We start from the raw sequence: 23,782 nt of genomic DNA, 5'->3' as shown, positions 1-23,782 counted from the left end.
CCAGAACAGAAATTGATTTGGACCAAACAATTTGGAAATAGTTAGGATAACGTCTTACAAGAATGGCAATAGATAGAGAGCATAATATTTAGTGAATGGTGATAATAGGTATATATTGATTGGTCGTGGGAACGGCCCCATAACGGAACGAAAGGAACGCAAAAGGCCCTCTTCGTTCTGAATTCCGTAAAAAAAACCATTCCGCGGTGAAAAACGTTGGGAACCGGCCCAGAATGGTTGGAACGGAACGGGAAAGGCCTTCTCCGTTTTGAATGACCATCTCCACCAAAAGATTAAACTGTTAGTGAAGTGTATTATTTATGGGATTCGAACTCATGATGTTTTAATTTGGTCTGACTCTTATACCAAGGTGAATTACCACCCTAACAAAAAGCTTAAGGTATTAGTGAAATGTATCATTTAATATTAATATCTCTAATACGCGGTTCCGAATTCCGTAACAAAACTGTTCCGTGGTGAAAAACGATGGGAGACTGACGCAGAACGGAAGCACGGTAAATAATTAATTTCTATGAATTAATCCTATAAAACAAAATAACATTCGAAATCCATCGAAACTCTGGAGTCCACCAGAAAATAGAGAAAACTCTAAATAATTTATTAAAATTCGATTTTTTTCTCAAAATAAAGTCCCCTAAGGCAGCTATATATACCAAACTGAAAACCCTAATTAAACTAAGAAAATACTAAAAATTACCAAAAACGGCAAAAACGAGTTAGACCCTGATTCTAGTAGATCTCGTAATTTTGGGAACAACTCAATTTGTTCCTTGCGCCGTTTCACTTGAGACAAAGTTCGTTTCGTACTCAAATACAATTTGAGTTCGTAGAAAACCCTCATTTTTCCATAATTTCTTTCGATATTTCCACCAATGCCCATTAATAACTCTTATCCGAATTAAATGGTTATTTTGCTATTCGAATCCAATTTGACGTTTCTTATCAGAGACCGGCAAAAAATGGTTGGAACGTCGGTACAGTGCGATAAATGGGACTGTCGTGGTTGTCACGCGTACTGGAACGGACTTGAAACGACATGAATTATCTAATTTACTTCTCCAGCTCTCCCACGGTGGTTTAAAGATGTCAAACTAGGGTTTTAACTTTTAATTAAAAGTTTTTTAAAAATTACAAGTAGCTCCAATATTTTAAATGTAGTTTGATTTGAGGCCAAGGGAACGATAGGTGAAAATTATGATTAGGTTTTTGAAGTTATCAAACTTTGCAATATAATTATTTTCTATTTCTTTCAAGGTAAGGAGATATTTTCATCACTTACAATTTCACCCTTAATTAGTTGTTTTTTTACATTGTTTGTGCATTTTTGCACTTCTTGAGGTTTAAAAATTGTTCTAAAATTAAAATTAGAGTTTTAATGATAGTTTGTATATTATTCTACTGTAATATTAGGACTAGAACTTTATTTGACATTAATTCTATTTTTTCTGGAAAAAAGTACATTTTTTTTGTCCCTCAAATTTTTTTGGTCCCTCTTGTTAACAAAAAATATTCGTTTTCCTTCTTTGGGAAAAATATATTTTTCGTCTCTCAAGGACCAAAGTGTTGAAGTTTTTAAACATGAGGGACTAAAATTGTTTTTTTCTGAAAAAGAAGGGCCAAATGTGAAATAGAGGTAAAGGGAAAAATGTATCTTTCACAAAACAATAACTTCTTTTGAAAGATCAGATGAAATACACATACTGGTTTCAGGTAACTGATGACATTAAAAAAAAGGTCATTGAGAAAAATATAAAAATTATGGGAAAAATACAGTTTTCGTCTCTCAAGTTTGCACGGATTTTAAATTTGGTCGCTCATGTTTCAATAAATTAACATTTTTGGTCATTTCCATCAATTTATCGTTAGTCCGTCAGTTAAGTCAGTACAACGCACACGCTTGATTCCATTAGTGCTAATGGAAATTTGACGGAAATGACTAATAGTGTCGAACTTTTGAAATATGATGGACCAAATGTATTTTTTTGTAAACATGGGGACTAAATGTGAAATCATTGCAAACTTGAGGGCCGAAAACTGTATTTTTCCCAAAAAATTATATTAAACTTTTGTTCAGGCAGTTAGAACGGGTGCATATTGTCAACTGTCAAGTGCCAATCAGAATCTTACGATGACTTCATGCCAACTAGCAACACAGTTGGCTTCTGCATTATTTTAATCATGATTAATTAATTAAAAGAAAGTATAGCAATAATGGAATTACTAACCGTATATGGTTAGTCAAGTTACCATGGTTTGGAAACAAAGGGAAGAAAAAAAATAATGGAAGAAGCCTCACCTTCTCACCATCTGCAAATTTGCTCAAAAAGTCCTCTCTCTCTCTCTCTCTCTCTCTCTCTCTCTCTCTCTCTCTCTCTCTCTCTCTCTCTCTCTCTCTCTCTCTCTCTCTCTCTCTCTCTCTCTCAAAGAAAACAATGGCAGGAGAAGTTGTGCTAGGAGCTGCAGTTCAAGTTCTACTTCAAAATCTGATCTCAGTTTCGGTAGAGCAAATCAGCCTTGTCACAGATTTCGATAAACACTTGAAAAGGCTAAACGATTGCGTCTCGACGATTCACAGTTTCTTGAACGATGCGGAGAAGAAGCAAGTCACCGATGAAACCGTCAAACGGTGGCTACGGAAGCTCGGAGGTGTGGCTTTCGATGCCGACAATCTCTTGGATGAGCTCAACTATCAGCATCTCTCCATGAAACTTCATACCGACGAATACAAAATGCGGAAAAAGGTACGTTTCGGAAAATTTCGATGTCACGAGTCTTTTCAAAAAGATCCTTACATCGTTAGTAGGTACAAACGCCGAACTTGGAAATAAACAAGCCGTTCTGGAAGAGCTTCAGAAGCATTTGGGAACTGAAAGGTTTCTAATTGTCCTCGACGATGTTTGGAACGAAAATCAAGAGATATGGTGATTTTATTACTCCCTTAAGGATAATTAGTTCCTCTGCGGGAAATGGCATCATTGTTACTACGCGACGCGAACATGTTGCTTCGCTGGTGACAACGCTTCCCATTCACCAACTAAGTAGCTTTTCAGACGATGAGTGTTGGTCCATAATCAAAGCAAAAGCCATTATTGGAGAAGGTACTATTCCGTCAGAATTTGAGACCGTTGGGGTATCTATTGCAAAAAGATGTCGAGGTTTGCCATTGGCGGCCACAGTGGTTGGGGGATTGTTGCGCGGCAAGTCGATTGATGGGTGGCTCTCTATCGAAAAGAATTGGCTCTCAGATTTCGGAGATGAAAATTTAGTTTCCAAGATTTTGAAATTGAGTTTTGATCATTTATCGCCACCGCCACTTGTTAAGTGTATATTTTTACACTTACTCGTACCTTTTTATTTGAGCTTTTGGTTTGTTTTAACAATAATTGGTGCTTAAAAAGTTGATTTATTGTATTTTAGGTACAAATTGAAGAATTGGAAAAGTACGGGATACAAACTGCAATTTTGGAGAAAATACGGGCCAAAAGTGAAAAAACCAAAATATGAAGATTTAAAGCTCGGACGGCCGTCCGAGTTTCAGTTCAAAATGTGGGACGGCCGTCCGAGACCACGTGGCTGCGCAGTAAAGGGATTTTAATTGCACAAAGAAACTTCCTTCTTTCCCCAAGTTTTTCACCCTTGATAAGACCAAGCCAAACACACAATTGGGGATCTTTTCACGCAATTTCAAGAGCAACAAAGCAATAACGAAGAATTCGAAGACTCTAAGCATAGACTTATCGTTTATGATTAATTTTATTTGCGTTTTTCCTTTAATCATGAGTAGATAATTTTCTTATTTCTAGGATTTTATTTGGAACCCTATGTGAGATTTATGAACCCAATTCTATGATTTTATGCAAGTTTTAATTCCGGATTATTTCTCCTACTTGTTTTATTAAGTGCATGAATTTGATCACCTTATGTGTTTTTATGTTATTGTTAATCGCACGAATCGGAAGATCGGGTTAATAATTAGAACTGTGGTAGAAGAGTCTTTGTGGTATTAACATAGAATATAGTTAATATCTTAGGTAGTCATTATTGAGATTTGTGCTTAATGCTGTGTTCTAGAATTAATTACATAGGAATATAGTAATTGAATCTAGAGTGTTAGAATCGTAATACACGCGAAAGCGGGTTATGATTATTTTACCATCTCAGGTTAATAATCCGGGCTAATTGCTTGCATAAAATTGAAGGAATTGGGGTAGTAATAATCACATAGGGGGAATAATAAAATCCTAGGCTTGTTTACTCTGATTAAACCTTCGTTTTTAATTGTTTTCGTGCTATTGTCTTTTTAATTTGTTTTTTTTTTAAATTTATTTTAATTTAGTTAATTCTCTCTAAAGTCGACTGTGTAGGGTGGGCTTGATAGCAATTGGTAGAATTTAGCGACTAGGATTAGATAATTAAATATTCTATGTGGGATCGATACTTGGACTTAAAAATCCCCTTTATTACTTGTACGATACGTGCACTTGCGTGTAGGTATTACTACCTACAAGTTTTTGGCGCTGTTGCCGTGGAAAAGTACAGGGTAAAAACTGCAATTTTTGAGAAAATATGGGCCAAAAGTAAAAAAACCAAAATATGAAGATTTAAAGCTCGGACGGTCGTCCGAGTTTCAGTTCAAAATGTGGGACGGCCGTCCGAGACCACGTGGCTGCGCAGTGAAGGGATTTTAATTGCACAAGGAAACTGCCTTCTTTCCCCAAGTTTTTCACCCTATATAAGACCAAACCAAGCACATAATTGGGGATCTTTTCACGCAATTTCAAGAGCAACAAAGCAATAACGAAGACGAAGAATTCGAAGACGCTAAGCATAGACTTATCGTTTATGATGAATTTTATTTGCGTTTTTCCTTTAATCATGAATAGCTAATTTTCTTATTTCTAGGATTTTATTTGGAACCCTGTGTGGGATTTATGAACCAAATTCTATGATTTTATGCAAGTTTTAATTCCAGATTAATTCTCCTACTTGTTTTATTAAGTGCATGAATTTGATCACCTTATGTGCTTTTATGTTATTGTTAATCGCATGAATCGGAAGATCGGGTTAATAATTAGAACTGTGGTAGAAGAGCCTTTGTGGTATTAACATAGGAATATAGTTAATCTCTTAGGTAGCCATTATTGAGATTTGTGCTTTATGTTGTGTTCTAGAATTAATTGCATAGGAATATAGTAATTGAATCTAGAGTGTTAGAATCGTAATACACGCGGAAGCGGGTTATGATTATATTAGCATCTCAGGTTAATAATACGGGTTAATTGCTTGCATAATTGAAGGGACTGGGGGTGTAATAATCACATAGGGGGAAAAATAAAATCCTAGGCTTGTTTACTCTGATTAAACCTTCGTTTTTAATTGCTTTCGTGCTATTGTCTTTTTAATTTGTTTTTTTTTAATTTATTTTAATTTAGTTAATTCTCTCTAAAGTCGACTATGTAGGGTGGGCTTGATAGCAATTGGTAGAATTTAGCGACTAGGATTAGATAATTAAATATTCTCTGTGGGATAGACACTTGGACTTAAAAATCCACTTTATTACTTATACGATACGTGCACTTGCGTGTAGGTACTACTACCAACAATACTCAAAAAGTGTTTTGCGTACTGTTCGATATTTCCTAAAGGATTTAACTTGGAAAGGGAAAAATTGGTCGAACTTTGGATGGCAGAGGGCTTTCTTGAAGGAACTGATATGGAGATTGTGGGCAACAATTTCTTTAATATTCTCTTACAAAACTACTTGTTGTTACAAGTTGTGGGGCGAAACGACTATTATGGCAATATAATGTATTATAACATGCACGATCTTGTGCATGATCTAGCGTCGTCTATTTTAAATTCAAACGAGCAAGTTCGGTACATAGGCCTGCAATCATCTACTAGCGGTGAATCGCGTGCTATCCTAAATGAACAAGCAATTTCTCTCCGTTCACTATTGTCCAATGATGAAATATGCGTTTGCATGTTCTCCGAGTTCAAATCGTTGCATGTTTTAATTCTAATGGGCAATTGTGTCGAAGAGTTGCCAAGTTCGATCGGAGTGCTAATACACTTGAGATGTCTTGATATTTCAGGCATAAGAATTGAATATTTACCGGACTCTGTCACCAAACTTTATCACTTGCAGACGTTCAAAGCATGTCACGCTTTGAAGAAGCTACCGAATACATTGGAGCATTTAATGAGCTTGAGACATCTTCATGTTCCTCGAATAGAATTGCCTCCGGGGATTTGAAGATTAACTTCTCTTCGAACACTACAGTACTTTGGAGTGAGCAATGAAAACGGTTGTGGAATTGACGAGCTCGGAAGCTTGAAAAATCTCCAAAGGGGACTGCAGATTTATAATCTCGAAAAGGTGTGTGGCAAAGAAATGGCTATGAGAACGGATTTATTACGAAAGCCAAACATAGTGAAGTTAAATCTTGAGTGGAGTATTGAAAATAGAAAAGGTGAAAAGGGCGACGAGAGTGTGTTGGAAGGTCTCGAACCCCACCCTAATTTAAAGGGCTTATACATTTGGGGATTCGGAGGGAGACGTTTGCCACCATGGTGTTCAACGATTTCGGGACTTAATGATTTGACGGAGATAACACTTGAAGATTGCACGGATTGCGAACAAGTTCCGATGCTAGGGCACTTGCCAAATTTGAAGAATCTTTATCTAATTAACCTGGAGAATGTGAAATCCATAGGTTCGTCATTCTACGGAATCGTGGGATTGACCTGTCTCCCCGATTGGCTGTTCCGTAACAATCCAAATCTCTCGCAAGTGTATGTGGGTTCCCAACTTAACGCATCTCTAAACAGAGAGCCGTGGGCGCCCTCTTTAATCGGAGAGTTTAATCCGAAACAATAATATAGTCTGTAATCAGAGAAGAACAAATGAACTGTTTTGCGTGTTGTGTTTGTAGTCTTAGCTGATGAAGCGCCACCCGAACCGAACAAATGGCCTAACGATACGGCCGGCGTTTGTGCCGATGAATTGATGTTCGTTTTATTGTCTTTAATTTTTGCCTAATAAATTTCTTGTTATGATGGGTTTATAGTAGGACCCAATCTTTCGAACCGGCCCATGGCCATCTCTAAACCCCTCCCCCAACCTAAAACCAAAAACTAAAATCGAACACCTTAAATTGTACATCCAACGCCGCACACGTCGAAGAACCACCATTTACGAGTAACTGAAATCGTCTCCGACGGCGGCCGTCAATATGGCCGCCGTGAGGGAGGTTTTTATGGCAGCATCCGTGGTGGAGGCGTTTACGGTGGTTGTCGTGGCGGTGGCGGTTTTGAAGGAAACTTCAAATTTACTTGCATTTTTGTGGGATAATTACACTTTTCGTCCCTATACTTTACCACTTATTCGTTTTTCGTCCTTAAACAAGTTGCAGTGACATTATTCATCCCTAAGCATGCCATTTTTTTTCTATTTTCGTCCCTCCGTCAATTTGGGTGGTTAGTTTGGACGGAAAATAACATGTGCTTCGCACATGCTACGTAAGAGTAGTCAATCCCTCTCTTCAATTTCAGATTGCATCTTCTTTAGAACATAAGCCTTATTTTCCAAATGGCTAATTTCTTCAATATCACACCTCTTTGGACTCGTAAATAGCCTCAATAATCCCCAAAATACAATTTTTTTCCATCATACAAATCTGATGCAATGTAATTTATATTTTGAATGATGTTTTTCTTCGAAGAGAAGATGTTAATTAATATATTTGGATTTTTTGAATGAAATTGTAATATGTTAAGCTACTCAACAAGAATTCTTTGTTTTGTTACATATTGAGGATTTGCATGATTTGCAATTTTGTAAACTTTAATTTAGATTACCTAACCTTATTAGTCATTATCTTCATATATGAAGAAAACCCAATTGACGTTAATTACTCATTTAAACAAAAAAATTGTCATCGCCGGTGTAGGGGATATTAATCATATATTATTTAAACTTGTTTTTGATTGATGCAATCTTCAATCGTCTCTAATAATATTGAATAGAAAAAAAAAATTAGATGTAGTTGCAGGTCTTCTATATTGATTAATTCTAAAGTGTGTGTATGTCACCGTATGTTTATGTTTTGAGTTCAAATATGGAAATTTCATGCAAAGTAAAAATAAATATTATTCATACAACAATTGTATCTTTCACATTCAATTCTGAGAATTTCCTCTTAATTAGGTGGGAATGGGTCTCTGATTGCATGGTGGTGGCTCGTATGCAAAGTTGAAATGGAATGTGCATGGTGGCTCGTTCTCTCTAGCAAAGTTTAAAGATGAGTCTTGTTGGGTGCCAACGCATGGGTAATTTGAGTTAATATGAGTTGGTTTCACGAAGCATATATATCAACAGCGGCATACATGTGAGTGGCCACGTGGATTAATCGTCCATGTCAGCAGCACGTCAGATTTCCATCCAAAGTAACAACAAGAATTAACGACAGGACGAAAACTGCTAAAAAATGGTATGTTTAGGGACGAATAATGTCACTCCAACTTGTTTAGGGACAAAAAACGAATAAGTGGTAAAGTATAAGGACGAAAAATGTAATTATCCCCATTTTTGTAGTAATTTCGTGTTCAAGCTTCCAGATCCCGTTTTTGGTTTGGTTTTCATGGCTACTCTATTTTTTATCGTTTGTTTTGAAGTTTTCCATGTACGAAGCAGTGTTTACAGAGTTCTAAAGAAAAAAAATAATTGGGTTAATTTGGAGAAGATGGCTTTTCTGCAAGTGCTAAGTACTGAATTGAAAATTTTGAAAAACTTCATTTTGGGGTGTAATTTTTTTGTGGTGAATCTGTAATTTCTAAAATTTATAATTGAAAGGATATTTTGGTCTTTCCAGTATAAAAAATACACACACCAGGCGCAAAATCCGAACGTGTAACACACGATAAGCTGTCAAGGTCCTTATTGCCTTTGACTGATTTTCATAGAGGTTTTTGCTAAAATAAAATTAAAACGAGGGTTTTTTCGATTATTCGAGGTTACACTGGGGTGGTTTTTGAAAAAAAAAACCCTGAAAACAACATATACATGCAAAAATATCATACTCATACAAATTTAATAAACTAGAGATTTAAGGTGGATTCACAACTAGCAATAACCTTAAAAGAAAATTTTCTATGAATAGTAAGTCCATCACCTTCACACATATCCGGATCTTCTCTGCTCGTGCCACCTGGCGATTCAAATCCGAAATTTAAAACAACATTCGCAAGAACAAGCTCCTCAATTCCCAGGGCACGTTCAAAACACGTCAAAGTTTATGGGGTTAAAGTCATTTAACCCTTTTAGTTTTGCATTTTGTAGTTTCAAAAGGATTAATGAATATATAAAAATATAATTTGACATTTAATTGGCATCCTAAAAAGATATCAATAAAAATAATAAATTACCTTCATCATCTTTAAAAAAATTATTTGGGGTGCATTACGCATGATTCATTGTGTTTCGAGGGTGCAAAGGGCATCAATGCTTTATTTCAAGGGTGCAAAGTGGGATTAAGCCATAATTTTATTGGACCTCTCAAGATTGAATTCTTAAGTGTATTAAAAAAAATTATGTAATTTCTTCCCTTGACCTATTAATTTCAAATATATATACAGATAAGTTAGTGTTCTAAAAATCGGTCGAGGCGGCCGATTAATCGGTCTCCGAGGCGGAGGCGGTCTAACTAACACCTTTACGATTTTAGTGTAATGGTTTGACAAATCGGTTTTTGCCTGCGAGGCGGTTTTAGGCGATGCGAGGCGGGTTAAGGCGGTCAAACCTTGGAGGCGGGTCAAATTTTGGTGGCAAAAATTGATCAAAAATCGTTTTTTTTAAATAAATACAAAAAAGTTGGGCTTTTAATAAATAATGAGTTTATGTTTTGTTTTATTTAGTTCATATTAATTTTTATTTTTAAAGGACCTAATGATATATGCTTGACTGTTCAATTATAATTTTGGATGCACAAGATTTTCGTTTTATTTTTATTTTGTAAGAATTTTATTATATTAGTTCAATTATAATTTTGGATGCACAAGATTTTCGTTTTATTTTTATTTTGTAAGAATTTTATTATATTATGATCCTATTATTATTAAAACTAGCATTTTTTCCCGTGCGATACACGGTATATTATTTAAATAGTAAAAAAATAATTAATTTAATACATAATAAGAAAATATAGTACACTAATATAAAATTTAATAATGTAGTATTATTCATATTTTATACAACATTAGTTTTTTTAAATCTTACATATTAAGATTTATAATCCAAAAAATAGACTAAGATTTAACAAATCGAATTTCTAGCTTTATCTCTTAAGATTTGAGATATATTAAAAATAGATGATTACATAAGTACCAATAAGAAAGGATTCTTCGCGTGTTAGTTTTAATTTTGATAATTGTTAAAAATTAGTAGAGAAAAAATATTAAAAATAAATAATTACAGAAATACCATTAGGATTTTTTAGGGTTTTCTTTCTTTTATATATAAGATTTTATTATGTGATTATGATATATAAATGATGTGGATAAAATCATGTTTAAATATATATTTTTATATATATTTTGAGTATTTACCAATAATATCTAAAATTATATTACATTAAATTTAAAAAACTGATTTATTGCGGATTAATCACCGTCGCGGCGATTAATCGTGAGGCGGTGCCTCGGTGACTCGGGTCCGATCCGCGCCTTTTACAACCTTGAGACGAAGTTAAACACACATTTTTTTTACTATTTCACAAATTTTTAATTTAGAGGTGAGGTCTCTGTAATTTCAGTTTCAGTAAGTAAGAGGGTGTACGTTATTCCAATATTACAGTATGAAAACTATCTCAATAGAAAATGATAGATTGATTTTGTGTGTGTGATATTCATTCGTTGCGTTGCGGAAAAGATATCATCAGTTGGTCCCGCAGCCATCAACGCTCTTTTTTTCTTTTCTTTTCCTCTTTCTCTTTCTTTTTTGGCTGCCAGCTTTTTTTTTTTTTCTTTTTTTCTTTTCTCTTCTCTTTCTTTGTACAACAATGTCATTTTTCATTTTTTTTTCCTTTTTCCTTTTCTTTTCTTTTGATTTTTTCTTTTGATTTTTTTCTTTTGATTTGATTTTTTTTTGTTGTTTTTTATATATTTGTTTGTAATCATAAAAATAATAATAAAATAATAATATTATTACTATAATAATAATTCCGCTTGGATTATTATTATTATTATTATTATTATTATTATTATTATTATTATTATTATTATTATTATTATTATGGTGGTGAGAGGGAGGTTGAAAAAAATGTAATAAAAAACTAGACGGTTGGAGACGATGAAGGCCGGGGAGGGGAGGGAAAACCCCCCTCTCCATTGAAGATGCTCTAATAGGGAGCAAAAACTGGTAAATTTCCTCAACCAAAAACATAAGTTTTTAGTGAAATATATTATTTAATATTAGGGTCTTTAGCAACAAACCTCTCAAAGCGCTAAGAAATAGAACTAAATATAATCGTAAATTCATCTTTTGCAATACCTACTAGCTTTCTTTTGTACAAAAAATATCCCTCATTTACCTACTGCACCAGTAATTATGTGGACTGCATGTATCAATTTTGGACTGCATTTAGCACTTTTTTTATTCTTTAGTAAAAATATTTTTTAATTTTTTTTAAACAAAAAATTGATTTTTTTTTTCAGATAGATTTATTACGCCGTCGCCGAATATGACTATAGTTGAATATGACTATATCAACTGTAGTCGTATTCTTTCTTTATATTACCATTTTTTACATTTTCAACTTAAATTTTTTTATTGTATAGTGTAGTACAGACATGTTTACCAAATTATAAATAAAAAAAAATTAAAAAAAAAAAAAAAAAAAAAAAGATTGCATGTTATTTACGAAATATTCCAATCAACATTCACACAAAAAATCACAATTTGAATCTTGTTACTATAAGTCAACTTGAAACGAGAAGATAGAACATATTTGAATATGACTATAGTCATATTCAATAATAGTCATATTCGAATATGACTGTAGTTCACATCTGGAGAGGAAAAAAGAAGAAGAGAGAAATCGAAGCAAACAAAGATAGAGACAGAAAGATAACGAAAGAGAGGCAGAGGGGTTGGGGACAGCGGCGGTGAACAAAAGAGAGAGCGAGGGAGGCGGCGACAATGGTGGTGGTTACAGATCTGGAAAAAAAAAAAAAAGAGAAATCGATAGAGAGATAACGAACAAGAGAGAAAAAAGATTTATGTGAAGACAAAGGAGGCGGCGGCGATGGCAACGAGCGGCGACGGTGGTGGTGGTGTATTGATCTGAAGAAAAAAAAAAGAAATCTAGAGAGAGATAACGAACAAGAGAGCAAGAAATTTATGTGGAGACGAAGGAGGAGGCACCAACGGTGGCAACGAGCGGCGACGGTGGTGGTGGTGTATAGATCTGGAAAAAAATTTGAAATCGAGATAGAGATAACGAACAAGAGAGAAAGAGATTTATGTGGAGACGAAGGAGGCGGCGTCAACGGCGATGGTAGCGGCGGCGGCAACGGTAGTGGAGGAAGGTCGGATTTTTCGGAGAGAGTTGAAGGATTTAGGTGGAGAGGTGGAGAAGAGAGGAGATGAAATTAAAGTGATAGAGGTGGGGACAAATAATTAAGATTTAGAGTTATAGTAATTGAGAGTATTTTTGTCTTTTCACACTAGTTCAGAATGAAACTTGGGTGTAGGCAAACGTCTTTAATATTAATTGAGTTTAGTTCAAAGTATTTATGTTTTGAGGGGTATTGTATATTTCCCCTCAATATTACTATCTCCCAATAAAATGATCATGAAATATATATATATATATATATATATATATATATATATATATATATATATATATATATATATATATATATATATATATATATATATATATATATATATATATATATTCATTGGATGCTGATTGAACTGTGTCAACAACCATAGTCCCCACTCCCACTCCCATCTTTATGAGTGGGACTTTATGGCATGTAGCAATAATTCATCGAATAATCTCACGTGGTTTGTTTGTGCGGTATTATATTATGTTATTTACTTTAAAAAAAAAAAAAAAAAAAAAAAGAAGAAGAAAAAGTGAAAATAACATGTACCAATAATTCATCAAAAAAATGATTTAACAAATTTTACTTTCTTTACAACTGCTTTTAGTACCATGGTTTGCTTTTTAGTAATACATTTAATTAGTTGAATGATACAAGTAGTTAAGTGATTTTCAATTTTAACAAAAGGGTTTGCATTAATGATAATACTAATAATCAGATTATTAAGTTTAAACTAATCTAATACAGTAATGATTTCGGTACTAAAACCTAACTAGAATTATCATTTATTTAAATAAAAAATTATATTGATATTAAAAAATAAGTCCACAAATCATGTAATGAATATTAAATACATGGAGAAATTACTATTTGTCCATTTCTAAAAAAATCAAATTAAATAAAAATATTTAAAAGACCAATTACTCAAAATGAATATGCATGTTAATTAGTTGTACGAACAGAAGAAAAAAAAAATGAATTTTAGGAATGATTACATATTACTAATTTTAGGAATGATTACATATTACTAATGGTATGGTTAGTCTTTTAACCATGCATGGCCGGAAACAAGACTATTGTTGGAAACAAGTGAAGGAAAAAAGAACTCTCTCTCTCTCTCTAAAAAAACTAACATTCTCAAAGAAAACAATGGCGGCAGAAGCTGTGGGTGGAGTTGCCATTCAATTTCTGCTAGAGAAGCTGATATCAGTTTCTGCGGAGCAGATCAACCTCTATCGAGATTTCAAGAAAGACTTGCAAAGGCTAAAAAGTTCTTTAACCATGATTCAAAGTTTCTTGAACGATGCGGAGAAGAAGCAAATCACCGACGAAGCTGTCGAACGCTGGCTGCATAAGCTTGAAGGTGTGGCTTTCGATGCCGATAATGTCTTGGATGAGCTCCACTATCAACATCTCTCCAAGGAAATTCACAACCAGGACAAAATGAAGAAGAACAAGTGTCATTTTTTCTTCCCACATTGCATTCCCAATACGCATCGCCTAAAAATGGCACGTAAAATCAAGGATGTCCTTCAAAACTTGGAAGAGATCAACAAGGAGGCGACCGACTATGGCCTTCAAAAGGCAGTGGTGGGTGCATATGCTCCGGTTACTGGATCATCTGCAGGTCGGGAAACTGATGCATTCAATATCGATCCGATTTTTCTTGGAAGAGAAGGTGACGTGTCTGAAATAGTGAAGACGATAACTACTCTTCCAAATGATCAAGTACTCTCTATCCTTCCCATTGTCGGGATGGGAGGACTCGGAAAAACAACGGTAGCTCGGAACGTGCTCGATCATGAAGCCATAAAGGCTCATTTTGCTAAGCGTTTTTGGGTGCATGTCTCTCAGAACTTCGATGCCAAGATTCTTTTCAATAAGATTCTTACATCGTTAACAGGAACAAACGCCAGACTTGGCGATAAACAGGCAGTTCTGGAAGAGCTTCAAAAGAAGTTAGGAGCTCAAAGATTTCTACTTGTTCTCGACGATGTTTGGAATGAAAATCATGAAATATGGGGTGATTTTATCAATCCGTTGAGAAAAATTACTTCTGCTACGGGAAATGGCATCGTTGTTACTACGCGAAGTGAAAATGTTGCTTCACTGGTGAAAACATTCCCTACTATGCACAAGCTAAATAACTTGTCAGAAGATGAGTGTTGGTCCATAATCAAAACAAAATCCTTTGGAGAAGGTGCTATTCCATCAGAATTTGAGAGAATTGGTGTATCTATTGCAAAAAGATGCCAAGGTTTGCCATTGGCGGCCAGAGTGGTTGGGGGATTGTTGCGCGGTAAGTCGATTAATGAGTGGATGTCGATTGATGAGAAATGGCTCTCAGATTTAAAAGATGAAAATCCAGTCTCCAAGATTTTGAAACTGAGTTTTGATCATTTGTCGCCACCATCACTCAAAAAGTGCTTTGCATATTGTTCGATATATCCTAAAGGATATTTCTTGGAAAGGGAACGCTTGGTCGAGCTTTGGATGGCAGAAGGATTTCTTGGAGGAAATGATGATATGGAGATTTTGGGTAACAAATTCTTTAATAAACTTTTAGAGAACTCCTTGTTGTTACAAGTTGCAAAGACAAGTAGTCGGTATAACATGCATGATCTTGTGCATGATCTAGCATCCTCTATTTTGAATTCAAGCGACCAAGTTCGATACATGGGCCGGCAATCGTGTGCAAGCCTAAATGAACAAGCAACTTGGCTTCGTTCCTTATTGTCCAATGATAAAATATGCATTCTCGTGTTCTCGAAGTTCAAATCACTGCATGTTTTAATTCTGATGGGCAATTGTGTTGAAGAGTTGCCGAATTCGATCAACGAGTTAATACATTTGAGATGTCTTGATGTCTCGGGCACAAAACTTAAATATTTGCCGGACTCTGTTGGTGAACTTTATCACTTGCAGACATTAAGAGCAAGTAATTATGTTTTGAAGAAGCTGCCAAATACATTGAAGAACTTGATTGGCTTAAGACATCTCCACATTCCTCGAATTGAATTACCTGCGGAGATGGGAAGATTAACTTCTCTTCGAACACTGCCGTACTTTGGAGTCGGCGATGAAAAGGGATGTAGAATTAGTGAGCTCGAATGCTTGAAGAACCTGAAAGGAAAGCTGGAGATCTATAATCTTGAGAAGGTGCATGACAAAGAAGAGGCTAAGAGAGCAGATTTATTACGAAAGCCAAACATAGTTGATTTAGTGCTTACGTGGGATGAAGATAGAGAAGGTGGAAATGGCGATGAGAGTGTGTTGGAAGGCCTCCAACCCCACCCAAATTTAGAGAGCTTAAAGATTTGTGGATTTGGAGGAAGAAGTTTGCCATCATGGTGTTCAAAAATGTCGCGGCTTAATAAATTAATGGAGATAAGACTTGAAGATTGCAAAAAATGTGAACAAGTCCCAATGCTAGGGCACTTGCCACATTTGAAGAATCTATATCTGGATGGTCTGGTGAATGTGAGATCCATAGGTTCCTCGTTTTACGGAATTGATGACAAATGTGTTTCCTTTCCGGCACTTGAAAGGCTCGAGTTGAGGGAAATGTCAGAGCTGACGGAGTGGTTAAAAGCGGAATTGCCAAGTGCAGCACCTGAAAATGATCAACGACTTGTTTTATTTCCTCGCCTCGAATACTTGCAGATTAGATATTGTTGGCAATTGAAGAGTGCTCCGAGTCATTTTCCATGTCTTAAAGAGTTGCTGATTGATGAGGTGGAGAGCGAATTACCTTTGGCAAGTATATGTGGGATCAACTTAATCTCTCTTACAAAGCTCCAAATTGAGTCAATTGATGGATTGACGTGTCTCCCAGATTGGCTTTTCCTTAAAAATCAAAATCTCTCGGAGTTGGAGATAACGGACTGTCGTAACTTAACGCATCTAGTTCCGTGCTTGGAAGGTGGAGGAACAGCTCTTACGGATTTGGAGATACGGAATTGTCCGGAATTGAGAGAATTACCAGATGATCTACACACCCTCAGTGCTCTCGAGAATTTGACAATTTACGGATGCTCAAAACTGAAGACAATACCATATCCACATGAAACACATAACGATGATGATGATGAGCAACTATTATTAGGCTTGAGTTGCCTTCGTCGATTGAGTATTGTATACTGCGATGAGCTGACCAATTTGCCTATTGAGTTATGTGCGGAGTCCCTGGAGAGTTTGAGACTGGATGGATTAATGAATTTAAGGATGAACATGGGAACGTTGATTGGGTATTGTTTGCAGAAAATGCCTCGTCTCTCTAAGTTGATGATTGTTGATGTTCCAACCACTAATAATCCTTGGGAGATTGTTAGTTCTTTTTCTTTTTGCAACTTGAAAAATTTAACAATCAGTTGTGATGAGTACTCAGTTTCAGTTGTTGATGCCATCTTGAAAGCATCAGCCAAATCTCTTTATACATTACAATTGCACGGGACAGAGCATAGTCGTGAACTACCGGGTCAACTTCAACATCTCACTGCTCTTTTTATGCTATACTTGCTTGATTTTGGAGAGATGGAAGAATTGCCTGATTGGGTAATTGGGAACAACAACTTGTCCTCATCTCTGCAACTGTTATCTCTATCCGGCTGCAAGAAGTTGCGATATCTGCCGTCTAAGGAAGCCATGCTACGTGTCACCAACTTAAGCATCTCGAATTGTCCGATGTTACATATAAAAGGTGGAGATAGCGATTATGGTTCTGAGTGGCCCAAGATATCCCATACCCCCTCTGTCTATGTGGATGGGGTTCAAATTCCAACTCATGCTCAATAAATGTAAGTATACTTATTACTGGTTTATTTGATTTACCATATTATATTTTCTTTTTTTTTTTCCTTTTCTTTTTCTATTGTTTTTTTTTTGTTCCTGCAGCCTCCAAATTAAATTTGTTGCTTAAACAGAATAGGTCGCTCAAGGCACACATATATATAAATCTATTTCAAATTTATTTCGGTACATATTGATTTTATTTTTATTTCATAGATTTAATTCAACACCCCTCCAACAAAGTTTTAATTTAGGATTCGGTGCCAAACCAACATAAGAAGGGAGAGAGCGCAAGTTTTTTTGTAAAGGATAGAGAGGCCAGATTAAAAATGTGAGTATATATACTTTACTTATTTCTTCTTCTTCTTCTTTCTTGGATTTACCGCATTTTATTTGGTTTACATATTCATTCTTCCTCTTTTTTACTATTTTCTTTAAAAATGTGGTCAATTTGTAATTTCTCAATTTTTCATTAAGTTGATGTGTACAAGTATCTATATCTATATTATATATAAAACTAAGATACACAATCAAAGTTTTCTAATTGAGGAGATTGAGTTCATAATGTTTTATTAATTTCAAAATAACCCCACTTACCATATTCACCCATATTACTAATGAATTAATTTCACATTATTAGTTTTTAAATTTTATCTCTCCTACATGTCAAAATGGTGTCTTTTTATTGGTTATTGAGTTTCCTTTTGGGTCCATTGCATCATATTAAAAAACGTAAATATATAAATGGACATTCCACTTAATTAGGGTTAATTAAATTTTATGCACAATATTATATTAATTGCCAAAAAAACCCAATTTTCAAATGTCATCTATCCTACGTGGCAAAATAGTGTCCTTTTATTGGTTAAGATGTCAAAATAATGTCATCTATCCTACGTGGCAAAATAATGTCATCATATTAAAAAACGTAAATATATAAATGGACATTCCAATTAATTTGGGTTAATTAAATTTTATGCACAATATTATATTAATTGCTAAAAAAACCCAATTTTCAAATGTCATCTATCCTACGTGGCAAAATAGTGTCCTTTTATTGGTTAATGAGTTTTTTTTTATTATAATATTTTCATTAAAAAAATATTGGGACTGAAATGCAATTATGTTCCACCACATATATCACAAATTATTATTAATTTCAAAATAACAAAACTTACCATAGTCATCCATAGTATTAATGAATTAATTTCACAATAAATTTTATCATCAATTTATATTAATTACTTTTTTTGTTACCTTTTTTATATTCCCTAACTCTACTATAAATTAACATTCAACATGATGTACATTCTTCAACTTTTCCACATACTTTTTTTTTTTTCTGTTTCGGAGATATGGAGATAATTCTTGAAAAAGAATTGCATTGGTATCACCTACCGAGGAGGAAAATTATTTTCAAGTTGCGGTATCTTCGCGCCAAAAACATGGAAAAATGTATATGTTGTTGACTAAGGGTTGGACAGAGTTTTGTTACGCACATAACATGGTTTGCGGCCACACGTATTCTTTTTTTTTAACCAATGGGATGATGTACTTGAGGTGTGGCACGGCCCAGCCTTTCCAACGATATAATATGTCTTCGCCCTCATTAAAGTTTTATTATTAATAATATGAGTTGCATCGATTTATAAATAATTTCCATTTCTTTTAGTGTTTTATTTATCATGTTGAAAGAGCATTGTATACCATTAACATAATTGTGCGCATCCACATGAAAACGAATATCCATAAAATAATTAAATAAATATGTAGAAACGATAAAACAATTATAATATATTACAAAAATAGTCAATATATATATATATATATATATATATATATATATATATATATATATATATATATATATATATATATATATATATATATATATATATATATATATATATATATATATATATATATATATATATATATATATAACATGAAGGTTGGGAAAATGTACTCTTTTCAGTACAACGTTAACAATAAAGTCTTAACAGTGGAGCTTATTGATGGAAATTAGCAGGATCGTTGAGTTTACCCCTATTAGTTTATTATTAAACCTAATGTTGCAATGTTTTTTAAATTTTACATATGGTTGTGTTTTTATTAATGTAACTCATTGGTTTTTATGTTAGATTTTATATTTTAGATGGAAGTTTGAGTACTGGTATTCTAAAATAGAAACATTAAACAATATGGAAACCAACTCTTCATTTCGTGATTTAACCATTGAGCTAGAATGTCGTAATATATTATAAGCTCTTCTAATTTAATTTAAAATTATGCATTCATAATTGTACAAATATAAAACTTATAATATAGGGCAAATGGCAAAAAGGCCCATCACATGGGACTTAAATGCATTTTAGTCCACAAAAAAAACAGTCTCTCAATTAAGCCCATCCCCATGTCTTTAGTCTAAAATACCCTCAATAATATAATTCTTAACAATTCCACCCATTATGCTCTAACTTCCTTAATATTACACATTGACCCCGGATTTAAACAAATATATCACATTAACCCCCAAAACTTTTTTTTTTCAGAAAATAATTTTTTTTCTGAACTGTTTTTTTTCCGGCCAGATTCCGGCATTGACTGCCGGAGACCGCCGGTCTCCGGCGTTGACTTTTTTTTTTTTTTTTTTTTTTTTTTTTTTTTTTTTTAAATTTTTTTTTCCTGCTTTTTTTTTCCGGCCGGTCAACCACCGTTGACCGCCGGTCTCCGGCGTTGACATTTTTTTTTTTTCTTCTTTTTTGAATTGTTTTTTCTTAGAAAAAAATATTTTAATTAATATTACTGTCTTGACTACTAAATTACTGTCTCAGACAGTAATATTACTGTTTGGGACAGTAATATTATGAATATTATTTTTCCGAACAGTAATATTATTAATATTATTGTCTAAGACAGTTAAATTACTGTTGGAGACAGTAATTTAACATCCAAGACAGTAATATTAATTTAAATAAAATTTTTTTAAGGAAAAAAATTAAAAAAAAAAAAAAAAGTCAATTAACAGTTAAGTTACTGTCTCCGACAGTTAAATAACTGCTGGAGACAGTAATTTAGCAACGAATACAGTAATATTAATTAAAAATATTTTTTTTAAGAATAAAAAAGTCAATTAACAGTTAAATTACTGTCTCCGACAGTTAAATGACTGCTGGAGACAGTAATTTAGCAACGAATACAGTAATATTAATTAAAAATATTTTTTTTAAGAATAAAAAAGTCAATTAATAGTTAAATTACTGTCTCCGACAGTTAAATAACTGCTGGAGACAGTAATTTAGCAACGAATACAGTAATATTAATTAAAAATATTTTTTTAAGAATAAAAAAGTCAATTAACAGTTAAATTACTGTCTCCGACAGTTAAATAACTGCTGGAGACAGTAATTTAGCAACGAATACAGTAATATTAATTAAAATATTTTTGAAGAAAAAAAAAAAAAAAAAAAACAGTCAATTAATAGTTAAATTACTGTCTCCGACAGTTAAATAGCTGCTGGAGACAGTAATTTAGCAGCCAAGACAGTAAAATTAATTAAAATATTTTTTTTAAGAAAAAAAAAAAAAAAAAAGTGAACGCCGGAGACCCGGCGGTCAACGGCCATTGACCGACCGGAAAAAAATTTCAGGAAAACAAAATTCCAAAAAGAAAAAAAAAAAAAAAAAAAAGTCAACGCCGGAGACCGGCGGTCTCCGGCGGTCAACGCCGGAATCTGGCCGGAAAAAAAATATTTCAGAAAAAAAATTATTTTCTGAAAAAAAAAAAGTTTTGGGGGTTAATGTGATATATTTGTTAAAATCCGGGGTCAATGTGTAATATTAAAGAAGTTAGAGCATAATGGGTGGAATTGATACGAATTAGGGTTAAAATTGGGGTCAAAATTGAAATTTGGGTTAAAATTGGTTAATTGATGAAATTGGGCTAAATTGGGGTGTAAATCATGAAATTGGAGTTAAATTGAGTTTCAAATGAATTGGGGGTAATTTTGGTATATATAAAGGGATTTTCCTTATTTGCAAATAAGTTTGAATGGGGTGGATTTATTTCGAAGACAAAAAAATTGGATGTCCCTATTTTAATTAAGTGCCCTTGTCATGGGCCTATTTGCCATTACCCCTATAATATAATATAATAGCAATACCATAATTAACCTCTGTTTATTTATAGTATAAACCTATAATATAATATTATTTTATCATATAGTAGTATTTTATAATGGCTAATATATTTGAGATGATTATCTATATTAGCAGCTAATTGAAAAAAATAAAAAATAAAATCAATGTTTATACGTGTATGTCAATTACGGGATTACAATTACGTCCAATTCACAATTAATGAAAACAAACACTCTTATTAAATACGAATACGTATACTCCTACATTAATGCCTAAGTTAGAGTAAATGTGAATAATGTCCCTTTTAAATATTCCATTTGTTTTCCAACTAATCCCTAAATTATAGTACATGTGGCCGAAAGCTCGCTACAAGGCTCAATTAGAAAGCCCAGGGAACTACACATTGCACGGCCAATATAAATTATATATATGGTCAGTGAATAGTTCGAAGCCTAGTTAAGTCGAGCCAGTAAACCACTTGACCGAACACTTACTACAAAGCTCAATTAGAAAGCCCAGGGGACTACACATTGCACGACCAACATAATCTCGTTCCTTTTAATTGCTCTGTTTTTCATGGGAAAAAGCTACCATTAGACGTGTGTGTACGCTACCTAATAAGAGCATCTTTGTGTTTGACTTGGGATTATTAAGTTTATTGGTTGCATTGGCAGTCGGATTTTTGGGGATTGCGCTTATCGTGAATGTGAAGATAAATCCCATATGTTTTGTTTGTCCATGCAGTATCCTATTCACATATGTCTCTTCACTCATGTCTATTTCTCATGTTTACTTTTTGTACTGCATTAGGCATTATTTAAAAAAAAAAAAAAAAAAAAAAAAAAAAAAGAGAGAGAGAGACGGGATTTTTGTTTATGTGCCGGTTAAATTTGATTTTTTTTGTTGCAACCGGATCGATTGGGCTTACTCCTCACATTTCCACGTTTCTTATGAAGTTTGGCAAAGTCTGTAGTCTTTGCTATTTAATGTTGGATTTGATATCACTATCCTTTGATTTTCGCATTGCAATTATCGTGTGGTATTGAGTTTGTGAGTTTGTGATTTTCTGTGCACGTTATGTATAGTGATTCTTCTCACTTCCTTCCAAGATTCTCTCTTCGTTTTGATCTTTTTGTTAAGTGTTTGAACAGCTTGCTTGAATCATCAAGATCATTAGTCCATGTTGAGTTATCTCTGCATGGTGATTGCCCACAAAGGGGGAGAAAAGAACAGTAACGATGGCATGAACACAGGGAGAGTTTCGACAACTGTTGCGACAGTGCATCAGACAGTTGCTGGAACAGTGCAGGAATGCAGGGGGAGTTCCGACAACTGTTGCTACAGTGCATCAGACAGTTGCTGGGCAGAAATATAGGACAAATAATAAGCATTGTGCAGAGAAGTTGTTTCTGCTACTGCATATCCTTTTATCTCGTGCTTATCTGAACGAATTATCTGCCTTTATTTTGGAACTATGGTTTATTTATGGTTTACACTATCTGCTGAACTGTTTGATAAACTGTTGCAACAGTTTATATGTGCAGATGTTATTCTGAATTTGCTAACCCTTGTTCATGCAGGTATCATATATTTAGGGGGAGTAAATATTCTGACCAATCAATGCCAAAGGGGGAGAGTGTTAGAATCTCGGTGGGATTCTAAGTCCACAACACCAAGTGGAATTCTATGGAGATGTGTATTAATATGAGGAACATATTTTCCTTAGTTATCTCATTAGATAATTTGAGAAGAAATAAAGAATCTCTCCATATTAATCACCTGAACGTGTCAAGAAGGAACTCCATTTTTTATTATTATTGTGGTAATTGTCATTAATTGGTTTCCTTGTTTAATTTCTCCAGAGCTTCACAAGAATATAGAAGGAGGAGCTAATGCCGACGTTATTTGCTGAGTCTCTTATCACGTGGATAATTTACCACGTTGTCATCCACCGCCTTCCAAGTCTATCCAGCCAAGTAAGCAAAGGGGAAGAATGAATGCATTTACAAGAGGAGCTGCCTAAGGATCATTCACAGAGGGAGATACAAATGCAGGGGGAGCTGACTCCGCTGTGAACCACCTGCCGAAGCCACTACTGCTGGAACAGTTGCTGAAACTGTGGCACTTGCTATTGCAGCAGTTGATGCCACTCTTGTTGTTGGATGTTCCTTTAATGCTGAGGATGATCCTTCGTTTTATTGTGGCACTTGCTGGAACAGTT

At 34.1% G+C, this 23,782-nt stretch overlaps 2 protein-coding genes and 1 long non-coding RNA gene across 4 annotated transcripts; all 3 read left to right on the top strand.

Moving 5' to 3' along the window:
• The first annotated feature begins 2,347 nt into the window (after nt 1-2,347).
• LOC105950560 (putative disease resistance protein RGA3) lies at nt 2,348-6,901 on the top strand. The gene is given in 4 exon segments (XM_088820359.1): nt 2,348-2,840; nt 2,842-2,942; nt 2,944-3,337; nt 5,609-6,901. Coding segments are annotated over 4 exon segments (2,175 nt in total). The 5' UTR covers nt 2,348-2,453.
• Nucleotides 6,902-11,037: 4,136 nt separating this feature from the next.
• LOC148769796 (uncharacterized) lies at nt 11,038-12,816 on the top strand. The gene is made up of 2 exons (XR_016032315.1): nt 11,038-11,437; nt 12,081-12,816. It is a non-coding gene; the product is annotated as an uncharacterized LOC148769796 (long non-coding RNA).
• An 875-nt stretch (nt 12,817-13,691) lies between these two features.
• On the top strand, nt 13,692-17,995 carry LOC105970734 (putative disease resistance protein RGA3). 2 transcript variants are annotated; one of them, XM_088821031.1, is made up of 2 exons: nt 13,692-17,429; nt 17,638-17,995. In XM_088821031.1, exon 1 carries the CDS (start codon nt 13,783-13,785, stop codon nt 17,425-17,427), a length of 3,645 nt encoding a protein of 1,214 aa, XP_088677157.1. In that variant the 5' UTR covers nt 13,692-13,782; the 3' UTR covers nt 17,428-17,429; nt 17,638-17,995. The 2 variants fall into 2 exon arrangements, with proteins under 2 accessions (XP_088677157.1, XP_012851013.2); XM_012995559.2 differs by lacking the exon at nt 17,638-17,995 and adding an exon at nt 17,527-17,610 and having other exon boundaries at nt 13,694-17,429.
• Nucleotides 17,996-23,782: the final 5,787 nt, after the last annotated feature.

This window comes from Erythranthe guttata, chromosome 7 (assembly GCF_056151865.1).
Source record: "Erythranthe guttata isolate IM_541 chromosome 7, IM_541, whole genome shotgun sequence".
In the NCBI taxonomy this organism is placed as follows: Eukaryota; Viridiplantae; Streptophyta; class Magnoliopsida; order Lamiales; family Phrymaceae; genus Erythranthe; species Erythranthe guttata.
Note: the sequence above shows the minus strand (reverse complement) of the source record. Positions and strands in the feature narration are given on the sequence as shown.

Bases quoted from the DNA above. Each gene is read 5' to 3' on its own strand.
- LOC105970734 (XM_088821031.1), top strand. From the start codon at position 13,783: ATGGCGGCAGAAGCTGTGGGTGGAGTTGCCATTCAATTTCTGCTAGAG.